Source organism: Ornithorhynchus anatinus, chromosome 18, assembly GCF_004115215.2.
Source record: "Ornithorhynchus anatinus isolate Pmale09 chromosome 18, mOrnAna1.pri.v4, whole genome shotgun sequence".
NCBI classification, from domain to species: Eukaryota; Metazoa; Chordata; class Mammalia; order Monotremata; family Ornithorhynchidae; genus Ornithorhynchus; species Ornithorhynchus anatinus.
The window spans coordinates 8,217,307-8,240,065 of NC_041745.1; the positions used below are offsets into that span (position 1 = coordinate 8,217,307).

A 22,759-nucleotide genomic window follows, 5' to 3' on the forward strand; every position below is an offset into this window, starting at 1 on the left:
TCTGCCTCGTAAGGATGGAGTTGGAAAATCGAGAAGTGGGGTTAAATGAGGGAGTTTAATCTCCAAATGTTTTTACCTAAGACTGTTGTGTTTTGGGTTTTTTTGGTTTACCAAAGCCCCAGTAACCCTAGAAATGATCTAAATGTCTAATTTGACAGAGTCTCTACAGTAAAACGTTATCTGATTTTTCCTTTTCATTGATAGTGATCAAGTAAGATCCCATTTATCTAGAATGAGTCATGATAGGGCAGTTCTTGAAGATTGCCCTGTAGCTGCTCAGAGAGAAACATTGAGGTGATGTAGAGACAGTCTGTCTTTCATGGGATGGCCACTCTGAATCCTCTGTCCTGTGTGGGTATCAATATATGGGTATATTAGAGTCAAATAAATCTACATTTTCTCCTCCTTTTGCTGTTACCATGAATTACGGAGAGGTTTTTGGATTGTTCTTTTGCCTGGAAATTGGGACTTTTGGTCTTTTGGAGACAGATTGTGTTCATGGGCTGTCCCTTTGTAGTTAATATAACAAAATTTACACTTTCCAATAGCCATTTGAAGGGTTTGCCTGTGGATGCCAATTCAAGGTATTTCCAGGAAATCTGTTTCGGGATATAAATTTAGGATGGAGTGTTAGTCTAATCACAATATTCATTGGCTCTACAAATGCAACATTAATGATTTTGGGAGCTTTTTTGGATTATTGTGAAATAATTTGTAACTGCTCCCACCTGCATAATATTCCATCACTTCATTGTCTGCGATAATGACTTTCTTAGGACACCTTTGGTGGAACAGCGCAGCTTAATGGAAAGAGCATGAGCTTGGGAGTCAGAGGATATGGGTTCTAATCCCGGTTCCACCACTTGCCTGCTGTGTGACCATGGGCAAGTCACTTAACTTGCCTGTGCCTCAGTTTCCTCATCTATAAAATGGGGATTAAAACTGTGAGCCCATGAGGGATAATCTGATTACCTTGTATCTACCTCAGAGCTTAGAATAGTGCTTGGCACACAGTAAGCGCTTAAGAAATACCATTATTATTATTTTTGTTAAATCTTTCTCAAAAAAAACTCCTAGACCCCTGGAAAATGGTAAAGAAAGGCCTGCGTACTTAAAGTGAGACTATTTCTCGGTTGTTACTTTATTTAATGTGTTTTGCAGGTGTGTGGTACTCTCTGATCCCTTGAAGGACTCTTCCCGTACTCAGGAATCCTGGAATGCCTTCCTGACCAAACTCAGGACCTTGCTTCTCATGTCTTTTACCAAAAACTTAGGCAAGTTTGAGGACGACATGAGAACTTTGAGAGAGAAGAGGACTGAGCCAGGCTGGAGCTTTTGTGAATATTTCATGGTTCAGGTTTGTGGCTAGATACAGGATGAACCTTTGCTTATCTCCTCAAGTAAGAAGATTGTGGTTTCTAGGAAACTTTTCTTTCTCTCTCATTCTTGCTGTCACTGTCTCTATCTCATGCTCTCATTCTCTCTCTTTTGCTCTTTCTCATTCTTGTTCTCTCCCTTTCTTGTTCTTCCTCTTTCTTTTTTATTTATGTTAAGAAATAGTAGATTTTCTGTCCTCATAACTTTGTTAGCTTCTTAGCCCAAGATCAGTTGTGATCTCTAAGGTATATAATTCTTGTGTTGTTTTCAGGGGTTGGATCCTAGCCTTACTTGCAACTGGTCACATGGCTGTTTTAATCGTGGTTTTGGATTAGGTTTTATTAGCCTTTCAGTTAGACTAACATAGACATGAATGCTTTTTTTGGGCAAGTGAACTACGGTATTAGGTGTTCCCAGTTATATTAAGTTATAGCTCCCTTTTGGTATTTTTTGTCTGTAGCTAAATCTGGCCATGATAAACATTGGTTTTAGTTAAAATTTCTAGGCAATATAACTGCAAGCGCTAGACATTTTTTACTCACCATTTATTCTTGGTGTCCTCAGAAGAAAAGTCAGTCTCTTCACCAGGAAGCATTCTTTAAAGGGGCACCCTGTTTTGTGTGTAAAGTGAAGGGTGTTTATATTCGGTTTCATTTTGGGAAAAGCTCACCTTTCATGCCAAGACTGAGGAGAAAGCTATAATCAGTTAAGAAAAAGGAAGCTCATATAAGTCCCCGATCTCTTGAGAACAAAGATTTCATCAGTTTGAGAGAGGGCCTATTTTTATTTGATCCCTTGAATCAGAATGAGATAGATAAGTGTGCTTTCGGGAAGAGAAGCACGTTTAAGGACACCAGGTGGATTGATAGTTAATTTAAAATGATTCGTAGATGCTTTCCAGAAAACCTCAGTACAACTGGACTCAGGTGTAGTTGACATTTCTCATGCCTCACCCCTTTTAACATGAATCAGAATCCTTCTTGCTAAGGGCCTTTGGATGGAAAAAGTTATCTTGAATTATTTAGTTTAAGCGAGCACTTGCCCACCTGGCTTGTTTCTTCATTCTTCACTTGAGGGTAATTAGCAAATGAGTGTTGGTGTTTCCAGGAATTTTTTGGGGAAGGAGAACACCAAAGGAAGGAGCCTTGTAGAGGTGGCGTAGAACAGCAGAGGGATGTCTTTGCCCCCTGCTGAATCTCACCAAGCAGGACCGAGGTGTAGCTGAGTTGTGAAAGGGCCTGCCAGAGCCATCAGAGTTCCTTCTAGACTGTAAGCTTATTGTGGGCAGGAAATGTTTCTGTTAATTGTTATATTGTACTCTCTCAAGCACTTAGTACACAGAAAGCGCTCAATAAATACAATTGAATGAAGTCATCCTTTCATCAACAAAATCAGGTGCGAGTTACAAAAACAAAACTCAGTTGACTTCATGTCTTTTTTTTGCCTTGGGGTATAAAAGGAGGAACTGGCCTTTGTCTTTGAGATGCTGCAGCAGTTTGAAGATGCCCTGGTGCAATATGATGAACTGGATGCCCTCTTCTCTCAATATGTGGTCAACTTTGGTGCTGGGGGTAAGTGATTTTGATCAGAGGCAATTCAAGAAAACATTTTTGAGCATGGCTCGTTCACCTTTTCCTGTTCTGAAGAGGGCTTTCAGCTGTTGTGAAAGCCCTCCCAGAGGTCACCTTCCCCGCTATCTGTGGAGTCATGGAAAAAGACCACTGCCTTGACGAAGTGGCTATATTAAGCATTGGGAAATAATCTGAGACTGGTGGAACCCAGTTCCTCATTTAGGTTTTCAAATCAGGCTCTGCACGAGTGCAAAGCTACATTCAAGGAAGCAGCAAATCAGTCAGCGGTATTTATCGAGCACTTGCCGTGTGCAGAGCACTGTATTAAGTGCAAAGCCCAGTAGCTGCCAGGGTAAAGCTCCTCCAGCATGGGGGCCATGTCTCTTCCTTCTCTCATCTGTTCATAAGTGCCCAGTTTGGGGCTCTGCGTCCTGCAGTTGCTCAGTCAGTTTGACCACCCTCAGGGTTGCCCCCCCGCCCCCCTCATCTGCCCGCCTGCCCACCTAAAGTTGCAGGTGGTAGTCCTGACATCATTACGGAAATGACCCCCTCTGCCTCGTTAGCCCATTAATCAGGGCAGGGTCATCTTTTAATGTTAAGTGGTAAATTCCCCGATTAGACTGTAAGCCCGTCAAACGGCAGGGACTGTCTCTATCTGTTGCCGACTTGTTCATCCCAAGCGCTTAGTACAGTGCTCTGCACATAGTAAGCGCTCAATAAATACTATTGAATGAATGAACTTGAGTTGACATGAATAAATTCACATAAAAAAAATGAAGACTTAGTAGTGTTGAAAGCTGAGGAGGTGGAATTCTGTTCCCCTAGAGCTATTTTTATATTTTGTTTTTATTTTTCATTGGAATTTCTTTTTAGAAAGGCGTATGCTCTCAGCTGGGGCAGTTTGGGCTCTAATATGAGTACAGCTTATTGATGTATTTTTGTTTATTTGTGAACAGAGGTCTCCTGCTAGAACACTCTCCATTTAGCCCTCTGTCACAGTAGCACTATTGAGTGTCAATCCCAGCACATCTTAGAACTTTGTCCCATTTCACAGTAAGCTAGACTGGAAACTCATGGGTAGGGAGTGTGTCTACCAACTCGGGTATAATGTTAAATTGTACCTCCCAAGTGCTTAGTACAGTTGATTGAGCTCTGGTGTTTTTAGCACAAGCCAAGTTTCATTGGCCAATCACCTCTTTCCCTTCACATTCTGCCTCCTCGACTACCACTCAACCCTTGAAATGCTTTTAATTGACTTGAATGGAGAGATCCAAATCTCATTTCAATAGCTGTGGTTCTGTTTTGCATTAGAGTAATGACACCTTTTTGCCAAAAAAGATTTGAAAGATAACACTTGGAAAACTCAATATTTAGAGATGTTAATATAAAAAAATCCCATTCAAAGTCTTTTATTAACACATACTTAGATTGCTATTTGATCATGCAGTGATCGTGTTATCACTAAGCATTATTTGGTTTGTCAATTATTTGGCTCATATAAATGTATCAATTCACTTTATTTGCTGTGGGAAACTAACTTCTTTTATCACTCTTTCTCTTAACAGTCTACACCAATCATTATAACCCTGTTCCTTTAAGGGTATTGAATTTTAAAGCCAGTATTTCATTCAGTACTCCCACTTCAAGATAAGTTGCAAAGTTCATCTTGGCTTAAATACTTCCCTTCTCCCTTAGAAATAGTTTGACTGACTGAAGGAGAATAAGGTTGTTTATAAAGTGTTTGCTATGTGCTAACGCGTGGGCAGATACAAGATTTAGAGGTCAGACACGTTTGGTCCTACAGGACTCCACGTTCTTATCCCCATTTTGCAGACAAGAAAACCGAGGAATAGTGACTTGCCCAAGTTCAGTGGCCAGTCGTGGAGCTGAGACTTGCACCTGACTCCCAAACCTGTTTCCCACTGGGCCAACCCCATGATTAGAACCTACTTCAGTTTAGCATAGAGAATGGCAGATCTTTTAATGGCAGATGTATTTGCGTACACATCTATAGTGTATTAGCATGAGATGACTTTTTGCTGAATAGGAAGCAAGCCACTTTGAATATTATACGTAAACTTTTTATTTAAGATAAAGTCCTAGTTACCGGTGTACCTTTTTAACATCAAACCCCCAAAATCTAATTCAGAATCTTTTATTATTGGTATATATATATATCCTTGAAAGTTCTTCAGGAATAGGAGACCTAGGCAGAACAACATTTTAAACAAATGATGGGCAGAGCAGAGTGAAGTATGGACTGAAGTGGGATGAAGCTGGAAGCAGGGAGGTCAGTGAGGAGGCTAATGCCATACTCAGTTTGGATTATGGCAATGGTCTGGATGAACGTGGGACCGTTGGGAAGGAAAGGAAGGGGCAGGTCCTGGAAATTTCACCTAAACTCTTTTTGTATGTTGTGTTTAAAGGTACTAACCAGGGAATGGCACTATTTTCATGGACCCAAATGAGAATGCTACCTGGGAGACCCTTCGGATGGGGTTGACAAAAAATATCTCAATGGAATAATCCCAGGAAATGTGTTGTCCCCTTTATTCTGCACATGTGTTTTTTTTTTAAGATGGTGCAAAGTGGCTGACATTTTTCTGTCAGCCAGTGAAGAGTTGGAATGGACTGATCCTACGGAAACCAATAGATATGGAGAAACGGGAGTTGATCCAGAGCCAAGAAGCCACCCTGCTCGACCTACGGAGTTATCTGTTTTCTCGCCAGTGCACGTTGCTTATCTTCTTGCAGCGGCCTTGGGAGGTGTCTCAACGCCGCACTGACCAGAAACTGGCACGTCAGCTCGGCTGGAACTCCTTCATAACTGTGTACAGGAGCTCAAGCTGCTGGAAGTGAGTGTACTGTTGATGGCCCAAATATCTGCATGGACCAAGACATATAAGCTACTGTTAACCTTTTTTATATGGCACAAATTCCTAATTACTGGTCTGATTTCTTTTTAAAAATCTTTTCCGAGCTATCATTTTAAAAAGTTACTTTCATTCATTGTCGTATTTACTGAGTGCTTATTGTGTGCACAGCACTTTACTAAGTTCTTGGAAAGTACAATTCGGCAACAGATAGAGACAACCCCTACCTAACTAAGGGCTCACAGTCTAGAAGGGGGAGACAGACAACAAAACAAAGCAAATAGGCATCAATTCCATCAAAATGGATAAATAGAATCATAGATATATATTCTGTTCATAAGGGAGTAAAGTGGTACAATTTTGTTTGGAATAGTTTGTCTTCTGATCAGGTCCTTTATACTTGACTTGCTAGATTACCTATTCGTACATACTTTGGAGCTAATTGTTGTATATACAACACATCCCTGGGCTATTCTGTAACAAGTCACAGATATTACTCATGTAAGGTGTTTGTGTTGGCATATGGGCAAAAAAAATGGGAGAGATTGTGACTGGTTGTTTTTTTTAAAGTGGTTTTTTTAATGGTATTTGTTACGAGATTACTATGTGCCAGGCACTTTACTAAGTGCTGGGGTAGATACAGCTAATCTGGTTGGACACGGTCCCTGACCTACTTAGGACTCACAGTCTTAATCCTTTTTTTATGGTATTTGTTAAGCACTTAACTGTATGCCAGGCATTGTTCTAAGCATTGGGGTAGATGCAACGCAATCAGATTGGACACAGCCCATGTCCCACATAGGGCTCAAAGTCTGAATCCCCATTTGACAGATGAGGTAACTGAGGCACATAGTTAAGTGATTTTCCCAAGGTCACCATTGAACCGCACCTATTGTAACCTCAGCTAAGGAACGGCATTAGAGAGATGGGAGAATTCTTGATGATTTCAGCCAATTCTGTAGGTCTTAAGCCTAGTGACAAGGCACTATGGACCTTTTAAACTTGGCTAAAATTTACAAATTTAATAAACCCATTTTCTCAATAGGATCCAGAGTCACATTAACTTTTCATGATATGGGTTTTCTAATTATCCATCTAGAATCTGGCTTTTAAAGCTTTTTGTTTCCTCCAACTCCAAAGGACCAAGATATTGAGTGCCTTTCTTGAACCATCAGATTTTTTTTATACATCCTCTTCCACAGTTTTCGCTCCTGCTTTTCTTTCCAAATGAGATTATCTCAGTCATCTTAATCTTTCCTGGTAATCTTTCCTTGCTCCTAATCATTTTCATTGCACTTCTCTGCACCTTTTCTACTTCTGCCGTGTCCCTTACGAGGTGGCGAAAAAAACCCTTGTGCTGAACGCGAGGGGAGGATATCATCTCTGGTTTAAACTGGGTTGAATCTATACTCAGCCTCCTCTTCAGTGACGCTCCCTGCACAGTCGCTGACCAAGTGTGCCGACCTTCGCATTTTTCAAACAGTTCCGAAGGCTTCTGTCCCACAGTGTTCCGTTGGGGAGATAGTGAAGCTGGATCCCCTCTGTGCTTTTTTATATCTTAAGGAATACTGCCATCCCAGCAGTAGTATACTGCATCTAGGTGGAAGTTTGTTCGGTGCAAATTGCTCAGAGGAGCACCCATTATGAGAGATCTGACTATCAGAAAAGAGAGTTTTGTTATTCTACAAAAAAAACCCCAAAAACCGCACCCGCAAAAATGTGTGAACTTAGCACTCTCTCTTCTATCTGTGTCCTAGAAAATTTGAAGTCTCCCCCCCGCCCCCATTGTGTTCTCTACAATAGCAGCCGCATTAGCATCCTCCTAAATCGTTAGTCGGTCACCATGCTTCTGGATGTTAGCAACCTGGCAACGTGTGGCTTGTGTCCCAGAGAATGGCACACCAGTACATCCTCATTTTGCCACCAATCCTGGGTTGTCACTTAATCACTGCAACCTTTTGGCTCTGTTTCTCTAACCCATCTGCCCCTGCACGACCACCATGAGGGGACTCTGGAAGGGGTGAACTGCCACCACCCTGCATTCCCCTCCCCCTTCTCTTCTTTCTTGGATTTGAAACAGGTGCAAAGCCCTTACCAACTCTTGCTCTTGTCCATGTTTTTAATTCGCTAGATTTAACAGAGACTGGTATCTGGGTTGCGGTGAGTTTCCCTTCAAGATCTACAGTGGTGACTGCAAATTCAGAAATGAATTTCCTTCATAATAATAATAATAATGATGGCATTTCTTAAGCCCTTACTATGTGCAAAGCACTGTTCTAAGCGCTGGGGGATACAGGGTCCTCAGGTTGTCCCACGTCTTCACCCCCATTTTACAGATGAGGTCACTGAGGCACAGAGAAGTTAAGTGACTTGCCCAAAGTCACACAGCTGACAAGCGGCGGAGCTGGAATTCGAACCCATGACCTCTGACTCCCAAGCCCGTGCTCTTTCCACTGAGCCACGCTGCCTCCACATCTCAAGAATATGCCACAGTATGGGCAGTATTTTTTGTTCTTTTTTCCTCTTGCTAATGTGAGCTCCTTGTGGCCAGGAACCGTGTCTACCAGCTCTATTGTATTGATCTTTCCTCGCTTCTAATCATTTTGATTGCACTTCTCTTCACCTTTTCTAGTTCTGCCATGTCCCTCCCAAGCATTTAGTGCAGAGCTCTGCACAGCGGAAGCACTCTATAAATATCATTGATTAGCATGGTAGGTCCTCTTCATGATACCACCTGATTAGCCTGTTTCTACTCCAGCACATAGTACAGTGCCTGGCATATAGTAAGCACGTAACAAGTACTAATTAAAAAAAGGTAAGGTTGTGTACCTTACCGTACACTGTGAATCAGTGTTATAGCATTAGGTGGGAAGAATTGGACAACCGCACATCTTATTTACTCATGTATGAGTCTGATCTAACTGATTTGCATCTACCCCAGGGCTTAGAACAGAGCTTGACACATAGTAGGCGCGTAACAAAAACCATAAATAAAGGTGGCAAAAAGTGTGTATCCATCCCTGCATGATTGCTGCTTTTTCATCCCAGTGCCCATTGATCAGGGGCAACCCTATGCCAGTTAAATAGCACCTTACCTTGAAAGCAAATGTTCTGTAAAATCAGGTTTAGAATATGTAACTATTCATGACTGTTTTTAAGAGGATCTTGGAGCTTGACTTTTCGCATGCAAGATGGGATCCACTGGGTATTGTTAAATTTCATTTAAAAAACAAAGAACCAGAACATTTTCTTTTATCTTGAATCTGGGTACACTTGAGGCTTTTGGGCCAAGGTTGTTGAACACAGCCCATTTTCCCAGCATTCTGTATGCTTTTTTTTATCATCTGTCATGTTTAGCTTTTAATGGCCTGACTGAAATGAGAAAGTCTTTGCAGCTCTTCTCTGAAAGTAAGTCATTTTAAAAATCTTGTCAGCATGATCTCCCAATTGTTAAATGATTAGCTCAAGTTTTTTACAAAGTACCTGTACTTTTTTGAGCCATATACTTGGTTATGACCCACTCAAGTACCTTACCAGTAGCAAATCCAGTACCTTAAATTTGACTGTCCATGGGGTTTCTTTTTCAAATTTTGTTTAAATAGTCAATTGAAGAATTTTATCGTGAAGAAATTCCTCATTGTCATCCACTTCCTCGTTCAACAAGAGATACATGTAGCCCCCCCCTTTTTTTTTTTTTTTAGTGGCCAGAGCACATTTTGCTTTCAGTATCAGTATATGTGTATATGGCTGTTTGGTTCCCAAGCCAAACAGATAAGGCTGAAGCAGAAAATCTAGCCTCCTGTTTTCTCTCTTCTGAATTGTTTCTGAAATGATTATTCAAGGCTGTAGTTTTGCTGAATTCTAAATAACTCCAATACCCTCTCTCAGGTTTCTGTTCCTCCAGGAGCCTTAGACTGCTGGGTGTTTCTGAGTTGTCTGGAGGTGCTACAGAGGATAGAAGGTTGCTGTGATCGAGCACAGATGGATTCGAATATCTCCCACACTGTCGGCTTATGGAGCTACGCCACAGAAAAGGTATGCAGCTGCTGGGGGAAAAGATGAAAGGAATTGGAATTGTTAGCTCCAAAACTAAGGAGCTGATTAAGTGTTCGAACATGTGAGTGGTCCCCTGAGAGGACATTGACCAACTGAAGACCAAATAGAAGGAAATGGACTTACCTTGAAGCAGAAAAGATTTTGGTAAGGCCAAGTACTGGACTTAACCAAGAACAGGCTAGAACTCGGCTCTGATAAAAGTCCCAGCAAGGCCATTCTGGTGTGAAAATTGTATTGGAGAGCCAGGGTTTGTCTCTGTGTCATGGGGCCGGGGGGGGCTATCTGCTGCAGGAGTTGGTGGCCCCACTCATGTGAGCCTGAACTTACAGTCCAGTGGGGGAGAACTGTCAGTAGTGGCTTGAAGAGTTAATGCTCTTTCCCCCCTACCTAACCTCCTCCTCCTCAGGAGTGGCCTTAGGCACTGAGAGAATGGGCTATTCTGTTTTCTCTCCAATTCACAGAAGCCTAACATGAGGTGGTGCCTTTTACTGTTCTTTGGGAGTGTCCCTCTTGGGGCTTTTTTATTGTGGTTTCAGGCAGGAAATGCAGTTATCTTAGTGATGACAGGTGAAAGAATAGAAAGGTTCAGTCTTGTTTCCCTTTCATCCTCTATAGTTTCAAATGTAATAAATAGGAGAGGCCAGCTAAGTGGATCCAATGCCTGGATTTTTTTTTTGTTAATTTTTTTTAAAGGTATTTGTTTAAACACTTACTATATGCCAAGCACTGTTCTGAACACTGGAGAAGCTCAGATTGGACATGTTCTCTGTCCCACATGGGGCACACAGTCTAGGTAGTTTTGCTACCACTCGCCAACCTGAGATCCTTGATGTCTGCTGCTCTTGCCGCACAGTTATCATTGGTGTGACCTCCCACAGGAATCACTTCATGGATAACCCGATTGACCACGTCTAGAGCTTGCGGTGGGGTTTGTACACTGAACGTGTGACTCTGTTTGGGTTCAATTCTAAACAATTCAAATTCTAATTCAATTCGGATCTCCAAATGTAAATCGTAGACATTTCATTTCCAGGCTTGTGACTGGCTGTCCTGGTGGATTTTCTCCTGGTGATTGGAATGGAGTCCCTTACTTTATGGAGGGCCCAGGGGTGGGACTCCAGCCCTCCTCATCCCCTGCTTCCTCCATGTTAGGAAGGGAGGGATCCTGAACTAAATGGTGTTGGCCAAGGCCCTTATGTATTTCCTATATGGGAGGGACCAGCTCAGAATGGAGACACACTCCCCTGCCCCCTGAGTTAGCTGCACAGGTCCCAAAGCCAGGACTGAATGGTTCTGAAGCTCCTGGGGATTGAATGGAAAGCGCCCAAGGCGGAAAGGATGGGGTCATTAAAGGCCAGGGAACGCATCTGCCAACTCTGTTGTACTCTTCCAAGCTTTCAGTGCAGTGCTCTGCACGCAATAAGCGCTTAATGAATACCGTTGGTTGATTGAATAATTGTGGTATTTATTCAGCGCGTACTATGTGCCAAGCACTGTAGTAAGCGCTGGTATAGATCAAAGATCATCAGATCCCACATAGGGCTCACATGTTAAGTAGAAGGGAGAACAGATATTTAATCCCTATTCTAAAGATGAGGGAACCGAGGCCCAGAAAAGTTAAGTGATTTAGTCAAGGTCAAACAGTAGGCAGGTGGCCGAAGTAGGATTAGAAGCCAGACCTATGTTCTTTCCACTAGGCCAGGTTCCTCCTCCGTACTCTTAGAAAACGAGTGACTAGTAAAAAACAATTTCAAGGAGAGGAATAAGCCATTAGTACTGAATTTATCATTTTTGTCTTAGCCTACCCACAAAGAATAAGTGTCCTAATTAAAAAAAAAATACTTCATCTTGACGAAGATGTAATTTAAACTGGAAAAATTCCAGTGGAGAGTGGTTAGGATTTAGAAGATGTATCTTGAGAGGGCAGAGACTAAGATGAATTAGTGAATGAGGTGGTTGTGTGAAATGGAACAAATGAAAGAAAAGCAGTTGGTGGGCTTGCAAAATTATTAGCTGCCGAGGTCAAATTGGAAAGCTGGGTTGTAACTGCTTGTAGCTATTTAAGGAAAGATGAGCTTAATGAAATCTACTTTCAAGCATAAACCATTGATGACCTGTGGGTTAAGCATGAGCAAGGATTTAACAATTCCCATTTCCATCTGCAACTTCAATTATCAGGCCCGCTTACAGGGAGGAGAAGGACTCCTTTTTGCTCCTTGTAGATGAAGTGCTTTTTGATTTTCTTCTGAACAGTTGGAGTACTTGGGAGAGTTCACTTGAAGCAGTTCTCAGTTAAGAACAGAGAGGGACAGAAAACATGGACAGGATTATTTATTTGTCCTCTTAGAAAGGAACTAGTCGAGCTGGAGGAGGTAACTCACCATGACTGGTCTGGGTCATTCATTCAGGTTGGAAAAAGATGAATGTCATTACATTGGCTTCCCAACCTGCACCTAAAAATTAACTTTTGAATGAGTACTGGCTGTCTTGAACCAAGAATTTCTTATTTTGATCTTCTACGAGTTCAGCCTATTTGGGATTGTGACTGAGGGCTCAGCTTTTTTTTAATGGTATTTGTTAAGCGCTCACTACCTGTCAAGCACTCTCCTAAGCACTGAACTAAGTCCCACTTTCTCTTGGGTTTATCTCAACAGTTAAAGTCCCTGGGATACCTGTGTGGACTTGTATCAGAAAAAGGACCCAATTCAGAAGATCTCAACCGAACAGTTGATCTGTTAGCAGGGTTGGGAGCTGAACGCCCAGAGACAGGTATGGACTGTTAATTTTTTTCTTCTGTATAGGAGCTAGCTTCTGTCAGTTGTTTAGGCTATTTGGGAGCAAGTGAAACCCAAGTGGAATTGTCATTTTGAAAAGTTTATGTTCTGGGAGAATAATAATATTTTTCAAGATCAGAAATTCTCCTGATCTTGAAAAATAGAAATATTAAAACATCCACAGGCAGCCTTTGATCATTTAGAGAAGTTCTAGAACCTGTTCCATTATCAGAATTCTCCCGTGATCAGAATCGTGAAGTGATGGAAAGTAAAAGAAATCACGTTTCTTCCATTGGACAGACATTGTTCTGCTCGTTCGTTCGTTCTGCTGGTGGTGTTTTTGGTTTTCCATGTCAATTTAAAATACTATTATCCCATCTGAGATATTCTTGGTGCTACTCTTTCAGCCAGATTCTCTCACTGACTGTTATTTCCTAGAATCTTTTTGCCTTTGGGAGAAGCAGTAGCTTTTTTGGGTGGCTAGGTTAGATTTTGGAAAATGACTCTTGCAGCACATCAGTGGCATCCAGTGTTTGCTCTTCCGATCAGTTATTCTGTCCTTTTTCAGGTGTTAATGTGAGTTAACTCACAAGTTGCAATGTACTGATTTATGCATTCCACTGTTGAAGCACATATTGTCCATCTTTCCGTACTGAAATTAGTTGTAGTAATAGCAGCAGTGTTGATTGAGTCCCCTCTGGGTGTAATTGCACGGTCCTAAGTGCTTGGGAAAGTACAAAAGATGTACAAGACCTGTTCCCTGCCCACAAGCAGTTTACACCCTGACTGGGGGAGACAGACATGTAGAAAAATCAGAATAAATAGCTGGTATAAATAAATAGGACCACTGAAGAGTAAGGGCAAAAATAAGTTCGTAAGTGCCAGGGGTGACTTCTGGGCTGATACCGCTCAGGAAATGGGAATTAACTGGGGAAGACCTGTTGGAGGAATTGGGATTTCTAGAAGGGCTTTGAACCTGGGCGGGGCTATTGTCTGTGGGATTTGAATGCGGCAGGAGTTCTAAAATCCTAGAGGGCAGGGATTGTGTATTTGACTTGTGTTGCACTCCCCCGGGTGGTTAGTACATTCCTCCTGAATTCAGTAAGTGCCCAAAAATATACTACTAATCAATTTTAAACATCAGTCAGCCAAAGATTGGGATTTGCCATAACTGAAAAACAAATATTGGAATTACTTGCCCTGCTATTAAATAGGCCTGTTCCTCGATTCACCGGCAATATGGCATAGCCTTTGTTTCAGTTATTAAAAAAAAAATCCATCGTGGTTAATTAACTAGAATGATTTATTGTGTTAAATCATTTGAAAGAATAAAGGACTACTTGAAAAGTCTTATATTCTTTTTGTTAATATTTAATTGAAAAGTAAAAGCTAATAAGCAACCAAATTAATTGGCCTGGCGGTTTCACTATTATGGGGATTTCTCTAGAGTAGAATGAGATGATTTGGCTAAAGAAGCACTATCTTAATTTGGGAAAGGTAGTTTAATACATCAAAACCTCATTTCAAAGAACTAGTAAAGCGTTTTTCACATGTCCAGTCATTTGGGATTTGAAGTATGAATGTACGTTCGGATTGATATAAATATTGAAGCTGAATAAAGTCTTCGTATTTATTTTTGTTTAAGCCAACACTGCACAGAGTCCTTACAAGAAACTCAAGGAGGCCTTATCCTCAGTAGAAGCTTTTGAGAAACACTACTTAGTAAGTATTGCCTGGAGTGTATTGTATGTAACATTAGTCAGGAAAGGCAGAGCAGTCCCTGAGGAGGGAAAGACCTCACAATAGTAGAGGGGGTTGGGAAGTAGATCCCTCCTGCTGTTGTGCTTTCTGGACAGCTTGTGAATAATGGAGACCAGATAAGTGTGCTTACTTCTCTAGAGATGTAGGAATTGGCTATATAAGCTCATTTTAAGTAGGTCTCCTTCTGTGTGTGTCTGGAAGCTTGAACCACTAAAGCTTCAAAGACCTAGTGATCACTAGGCAGATCTGGGTGGGCTCAGGTGGCCAGATGGATCAAGGCCCTGCCCCTTTGGCCACCTCCTCCATTATTCTCGCTCTGCAGAGGAGGCATCAGTAATATTCTCCTGGAAATCTCCCTGATGTCTCATCTGGTGTTTTGCAGGAACTTTGAGCTATTTAGTTGGAGGGACGAGGGAGATGCAACTGCCCCCCTGTCCTTTTTCCCCTTGAGTAGCCGAGAATGCTTATTTCAAGGGACTGTGCATACATCTCGTCCTTGGTGCAGACTGGGAAGAGTGGGAGAATCTGAGGAATAAGGGACACTCCAAGGAATGGAATCCCCTTGGCTTGGTTGAATTACAGTGAATTAATTTTGCCTGGCCTGGAAAGGAATTTGTGAAAAGCCAAAAAGAACTTAAAAAATCCTGCCAATTTTTTACGTTATCTTAACTGGAGTGTTTCCTAAGAGAGGGGCCAAAGTTATCCTTTTGAAATGTAATTATGTAATTCTGGTTATATGGCCACCCTAGGCTTAATTACATGCTTAACTTTTTAGGAACATCAAAATTAGTCTTAAGGAACAGTAGTTCATTCTGGGAGCCATAAATGCTGTGGGGACAAAAGGAGTGATTGCCCTACAAGCTTGCTTATCCAGGTCTCTGAAAAGACCTGAATGTCTCCAGTTGGAGCTGAAAAATTCAAAATGGTGACTTGTAGGCCTATTACCTCTTCAAATTACTGCTCCTCCCCACCCTCCGTTCCCATATTTAAATCCCTGTCTCCTGCTCCCCATGGGCTTTTTACCTCCACTCTCGAATGGAAAGTTGCCACCGATGATGAAAGTGACCTCTCAGCGTCTTTTTTTTGGCATTGCATGAAGATTATTCCTAAGAAATTTTCAAAATTCAGCTTGTTCAAGTTAATTAATAGTTTGAGTGAATTTATGAGGTTTCCTGAGTGGCAAAGAAGCTCTTTGGGTTGTTATGTACTGTGCTGTCTTATATATAAGATCATAAACGGCTTTAGTCGGTCACGTAATTACCCTGAGTAATGTCATCTGAATTTAAAGAAGGATATCCAAGCGGCCTGAACTATAGGCAGCCAGAGTCTTGTGTTCATTTGCTTTGGTCATGAGGAAATTGATGGACTACTGAGTTATGTTTTTTTTCTTACTAATCATATGTTTATCTCAATGCAGGATCTGTCCCATGCTGCCATTGAAATGTACACAAGTATTGGAAGAATTCGATCAGCTAAACTCGTTGGAAAAGACTTGGCGGAGTTTTACATGTAAGTGATCTTGGGTCAATAATACAAAAAATGCACACTTTAAATTCTTGGACAAATAAAGTAGGAAGGGACAGTAATAACTATTCATGGTGAGCATACCTAATTAGGGACCTCTATCTCTAAACTCAGCATAGTAAGGCTAAGTAGTGCTAATAAGGGAAATAAACTTTCTTGAGAGCAGAATCTGTGGATTCCAAGCATTGTGAGGTTTTTATAGGTAAAGGAGAGTAACTCAGTTTCTGAAATGTATTTTCCAGTTGTTTTTTAATCCTCTGAAAACAATTTTCATTACACAGTGGGCACTGCTTTCCTTTATAGCTCTGTGCCAAATCATGAAATGATCTGCATATTATTCCTCTCTTTAATTTGGACATAAGAGAATCCTTTGGAAAAGACCCCACATTGTTGGAGACAAAGTGATCACAGGATTTAACCTTAAGAAATTTATTAAAACATTTGATTCATTTTACAGTCTGTTAAATTAGCAAACTTAAATATGTATGTTTGCTAGGATTCTTCCTGAAGCCCAGGCATTTCTCCCACTCCTCCTCTCCAGATCCTGGTTGTAAAATACTCACTTGTAGATCATTGGAAGAATTTCTGAATGGCAAATGAAGCTAATTTAGAGAATTATGATCCTTCTTTCAGTTGGGCATTTGATTTCTTGGCTTCATCAAAACGGGCAATTGGGCACTCAGTTTCCTTCCTTGGGCACACAGTGGAATGCTGGGAAGGCCCTAAAATGTGGCCAAGGCTATGACAAATAGACACATGCAAGAAGCCCGTAACTCTTCTTTTAACCATGGTTCCTTATAGCTTTTAGTTTTGTATTTATCCCCACCCTTATATAAAAACAATAATAATAATTGTATTTAAGAGCTTACCGTGTGCCGAGCTCTGTACTAAACACTGAGGGAAGATACAATGTAGGCAGATCGGACAAAGTCCCATGTCCCACGTGTAGCTCATTATTTGATGGTGTTTTTTTCTTCATATGTCTACCTCCAGTCCCTTTTCCTCATTTATTCTTAGATTGTGAGCCCTTGAGGGGTTACGGACCCAGTCTAATTCCCACCCATGTATTCCTTCTGAGTGCTTAGTCCAGTATTTTGCATGCAGGTGCTTTATAAGTATTATTCCTACTCTTGGGTGCACTGAGAGGGGGCGGCATTCTCGTATGGGGAGAGTCCTGCTATGGTAAGGCGAACAGCCCCAAGCACTAGAAGAAGGATCAGAAAGGCAGGGGATCAGCACAGTTCCTTTGGCTTGGTACACTCCTGAACATCCCTGCAGTTTGCACTTTCAGCTTGCCTTTATTCGCTCTGTGGGCCTTTAAAGGGCCTGCTTTGGGCCGGGCAAGCTGTGGTGCAGGCTCAACTGATTTTGAAGCTTCTACAGCCCCTTCAAGAAGCTTGAGGAGGGTGACGACTATTGGTAGAGACTGAACAATAATAATTATAATGATGATAGTATTTGTTAAGCATTTACTATGTGTCATGCACTTTTCTAAGAGCTGGGGTAAATACAGTCTAATCAGGTTGATGTCAGTCCCTACCCTAAATGGAGATTACAGTTTTAATCCCCATTTTACACATAGGTAACTCAGGTCCAGAGAAGTGAAGTGACTTGCCTAAGGTCACATAGCAGAATTTTGGCAGATGTGGGATTAGAACCCGGGACCTTCTGACTCCCAGGGCCATGCTCTATCCACTAGGCCATGCAGGTTCCCATGGTTAGGACTCACTGCCTTGTTCTCATGAGGCACAACTCTTCCTCCCCTTCTCCCTCAACTTCAGAAACCTCTTCCTTGGATTTGGAGAGATGGGAGTGATGCTAATTGGATGGATGGGTGCTACCACCCCATTTTGAGGGAAAGCGGTGAAGGTAGTTGGAGAGATGGGCTGGGTTGGGTATTGAGGGTTGAGCCTCATCTCACTTAGCAAGCAGTTGAAACTTTTTTGTGTGTGTGTACTTTGCAAGGAGGAAAAAGTCTCCCCAGCAGGCAGAAGTCTATCTTCAAGGAGCCTTAAAGAATTACCTGGCAGAAGGCTGGGCGCTGCCATCACACATACGAGGAAGCAGTTGGCAGAATGTCAAAAACAACCTGGGTCAAGTGGAAAAGTATCCTTTCGTGCTGAGTAGACGTAAGATGGAGGGCTGTGGTTTGGCAAGAAAATTGGGCCTAGAGTGTAGTATATATGTTCCGTAGGGAGAAGATGTTCCATAATTGTTTGTTCTAGGTAGTAGATTGAAAATGCATCTAGAACTAGGCTGTTGCTTTATTTGGTGGGTGGCCGATGAGAAGTGGTGAGAGGTAATGGCCAGGTAGCAATAATGAGCCTGATTCTTCTCCTCGGAGTTGAGTAAGGAGAGAGCACTCTGGCGCTAACCCATAGATGGCACATCTGTGGAGGGATATAAAGTGATGTTATGTAGCCTCCGTGTGTTTGGCCCTGGGAGCTTTTCCTGGGACAGGATGGCTGGTGGGTCACGGCAGCAATTTCTTCTTCAGTGCAACAGCCCTCCCCATTGCTACCCAAACAACTCCACTCCTAGACTCTCCAAGCGCTTAGTACAGTGCCCTGCACTTAGTAAGTGCTCAATAAATACTATTGAATGAATGAATGACTCACATTGGCAGAAGCAGGAGTGCCACCTGCAGACACCCTGCTGGCCATTCTTGAATGGGAGGGGTCCTAGGATCTCGTGCTCACCTTAGCTCCTAAAGAGGTGTTACTCTCCCTTTGGGAGCCATGCTGTGCAAAGTCAGACTCCATATCTTAGTTCTCCTTGATGCCAAAGTAAATTAGGCCCAGGTTTTCCTTTCTGACTTAGGAAGGATTCTTGTTTCCAGAAACTAGTGCCTCACTTATTTGACTCTCCAAAGGGAGGCACACATGCGCAGCTTTAATAATGAAAAAAAGCAAAAGTTCCTGTTGCACCTATAACATAAGTCTCCTTCCCTTGCCCCCCCACGGCCCTGTTCCCCCATCCACACATATATTGTTCGAGACCAAAGATCCTGAGTGATCCCACCAATTCTTTCACAATGTGGAAATTGTTTCCAAATGCTAACATTCAAAGATTGTGCACTGTTGGAATGATAGATTCCTTCCCTTTCAAACCCTGTCACTCTTGAGAACCTATTCCCTAAATGTTTGGACCCCGTTAGTAGTTCTGCACATCACTCCACTTTAGAGGTGGTTCCTTAAACGAGGATGCGTTTCAAGCTGGGCAATGGAAGTTATCAATCAATCGGTCAATCAATCAGTAGTATTCATGGAGCACTTACTTTGAGCAGAGTTTTGGCATAGGACGGTGCACAGAGTTGGTGGACATGTTCCCCATCCACGAAGAGCTCTGACATTTTTATTCTGGGAGTAGTTGATGCTGAAAATGTTTCTGGAAGTACCTGTCTTTTTCCTTCTCTCCTTAACACTACCTACCAGCTACCTTCAGACCAGCAGCCTTTTAGCCAGTGATAGCCATTTAACAGAGGTTGAGCGTAAATACTTCTGCCAAGAAATACTAAACTTTGCCAACCAGCAAACAGATAGCCAAGGTGAGACCTAATTTCATTGTGAAATTCAGCTGTTAATAATAATAATGTTAATAACAATAATAATAATAACTGGCACTGTTTAAGCACTTACTATGTCCTGAGCACTGTTCTGAGATCTGGGATAGATATGTTATAAGCAGATTGGATGCATTCGCTGTCCTGTCCCTCTCTAAGTGTGGGGAGATAACAAGTACTGAATCCCGATTTGACAGATGAGAAAACTGAAGCACAGAGAAACTTGCACAATGATTTGTCCAACGTCACATCGCAGACAAGTGGCTGAGATGGCATTAGAACCCAAGTCTTCTTTGCTCTCTCCATTAAGGCCATGCTACTTCTCAGGCATCCAGAAATATTTTTAATTCCAGGAGGGAGGTGACGCCTAATAGGTGCTACCCTATAATAAGCCTCCAAGCCAATCCCTAAAATCATAGGCTCAGGTACATGTCATTATTGGTTCTCTGCCCTCATGGATTCAAGTCATTCTGGCTAAGAGAACCAATAGGCTTGGCGCTAAGAGGATCATTTGGTGTGAAAACTTGCTTCGAATTTCTCTGTTTCTTTCACCTGTGTTGGTTGAAGAACATGAGTTTGCTGAAGCCACTGGCTTAGCCAAGTGCTTAGTCCATAGCATTGCTGAAGTTACTATTTTATTGTTCAAGTTCTGTAGTACCTTTGTATGAATATGCTATTCTACCATTACTAAAATATTCACTTTCTCATAACCTAACGTTGCTTCTCCCTATCCTCTTTCTATGAGATTGTGGTCCCGCAATTCCCTATGCTGATGACATCTATTTTTTTATTGTCTTCTAGGCATTCATGTGTAAATTAATCTTGAGTGCTAAGAGGATTGGGTCATCAAGGGGACTTTTTGAGTTGTTTTTGGAGAAGAAGTGGATATGGGCAAGATGGAGGGACCTGTTGTCCTTCCCTTAACGGGACTAGGGTGGAGTGTAAACTCCAGGAGGACAGGGAATATGCCTCTTGCTTCAGTTGAACCATCCCATGTGCTAAGTACCCCTCCTCTCTCCCAAGGGCTTTAATCGTTTGATCTTCTCTTTAGGCGACCTCAGTACAAACTGGTGGCCTTTCAAAGCCAAGGGGGGCACAAATGAGTCAATTCCTTATGCTATAAAACTGTTTTTATAGTTCAGTTTAAACCCAGTTCCTGTCTGTTTATCCATGGAGCCTTTGTGCCCTTCTTGATTCCAGATTGGTTCTGTGGCTGATTTTGCTTGGGGCTAATGTTCTAAATGGCAAGAAAAATTATTTTCAGAGCCAGGCTCTGAGAACCGAGGTTGAGTTGTTTCTTTTGTGTTTATATTTGATGTGGTGGTTGTAAGAGGTTTTTTTAAACAAACCTGGGTGCTAAAACATGATTCTATATTTGATTCCATTTTGAACTTTTGAGTAAAGAAATTGATGCTGCCAACTCATAAAATTCTACTTGGACATTGTGGTTCTTTCTTGTGATATAGACTGACTTGTAAGATATTGCTCTGGATAGCTTCAAATCTGCAACTTGGAAATAAACCCCGTTTCTATATATATTTTTAGGTCACAAAGTAATACTATCTATGCATTCCTTTGCCCAACTGAAAAATCTCCACTTTGATCCTTCAAATGCTGTTGTCCATGTGGGCGGGACTTTGTCTATTGAGATAACTTTACTGAGCCAAATGCCCATCCCAGTCCAGGTGGAGCAGATTGCCATCAATGTTCACTTCAGCATTGAGAAAAACAGCTACCGGAAGACCGCCGAGTGGCTCACCAAGCACAAAACTTCCAATGGAATTATCAACTTTCCAAGTGAGGCTTCCAGCTTCCCTTGGTCCCGAGATCACCTACCCGCACTGGAGTTGTACGAGATGTACGAAAAGAGCCCCTCGGATAACTCGCTGAACACCACGGGGATCATTTGTAAAAACGTCCACATGCTCCTGCGGAGGCAGGAGAGCGGATCTCCTGCGGAAATGCCGACCGGGGTGACCCTGGAGGACGGGGCCCACGTGTTGAGATGTCGCAACGTCACCCTGGATCCAGGGGTCAATAGGCTAACTTTTGTCACTCAGGTATGGTTTGACGATTTGAATCGAGGGCCGATGGTGCTGGGGAGTCCTTGCAGTAGCCGGGTAGAGCATAGGTGGCTACTGTGCGAACGTCTCCCAGATAACCCGGTCAAACAACATTCTTTTGGAATGGCTCACCCCAGCTTTGACCTTGTGAAATCGGGGGAGAACTTTGATGATTTACTCTAGAAAGTTATCCCCTGGGGAACCGAAGAACTGGCATGCTTGGCATTTCCCCAACTTCTAAAGAATGCTCTAATGAATGTGTGTTTTGTCCTTTTTCAATGGGATAGTAATAATGGTGGTGTTACCTGCTTTCTATATGCCAAGTTCTACGCTAAGCACTGTGATAGGTTCAGGAGAACCAAATCTGAAACATTTCCTGACCCATATGGGGCAGATGTCTTAAGACGAAGGAAGAACAGGTTTTGGGTTCCCATTTTATTGAAGAGGAAACTGAGGCCCATTGAGGGTAAGCAACTTTCCCAAGGTCACCCAGAAGACCAGTGGTGGAGCCAGGACTAGAACCCAGATCTTATGACCCAGTCCTAAGCTCTCTCCACTAGGTCATCCTGCCTTCACAGGTGGGTGTCGATGAGGAAAATTCACTCACTGGGTGACAAGATTGATAATTTTTCAACCTATGAACTCTGTTCTGCAAAACAGATCAAAAATAGTTAAAATCACATCTTCTCCCATCCAAGGTATATATCTACAATAAATGTTTGGCTGTGTCCACTATCCCAAAGGGATGTTACTGGAGGGAAGAATGAGTAGTTGCTTTTTACCTTCAAGTATGTTTTCTAGGTTTTATTCGTGTCTTGACCATTGCCTCTGACGTGGCTGTACATCCCTGTAGGAGGAACTTCATGTAGATTGGTTTTTCCAAACTAAAATGTGTCACTTCTTCCAACCCTGTCCATCTGAAATTTTCAAGATTAAAGGCCACTCTGCTAATCTTAGGCTAAGAGAAACATGGTGGCCGTGGTAGAAGCTTTGTATACCCACTTGGACCAGAGCACTGTATTAGCCTCTGGGGAAGTTCAGAAGAAAGCGGTGACACATTCCCCACCTACAAAGCGTTACCAACCTCACTAGGGGAAGCCAGACTTAAAAATATTTTCTACTAGAGTCATCTAAGTAAATAACTATAGTTGAATAAGCATAGATGCCTGAGGACAGGAAATCTAAGCAGGGGTGAGAA

The 22,759-nt window shown here is 42.1% G+C and overlaps 1 protein-coding gene across 1 annotated transcript in view; it reads left to right on the forward strand.

Moving 5' to 3' along the window:
- Positions 1-22,759, forward strand: part of TRAPPC10 (trafficking protein particle complex subunit 10) — a 61,783-nt gene that overhangs the window by 23,017 nt on the left and 16,007 nt on the right. Inside the window, 13 exon segments of the mRNA XM_001512153.3 lie at positions 1,162-1,357; positions 2,837-2,948; positions 5,527-5,726; positions 5,729-5,803; positions 9,710-9,856; positions 12,532-12,646; positions 14,297-14,373; positions 15,830-15,921; positions 17,902-17,981; positions 17,984-18,021; positions 18,023-18,042; positions 19,371-19,483; positions 21,044-21,558. Coding sequence (XP_001512203.2) covers positions 1,162-1,357; positions 2,837-2,948; positions 5,527-5,726; positions 5,729-5,803; positions 9,710-9,856; positions 12,532-12,646; positions 14,297-14,373; positions 15,830-15,921; positions 17,902-17,981; positions 17,984-18,021; positions 18,023-18,042; positions 19,371-19,483; positions 21,044-21,558 — 1,780 coding nt within the window.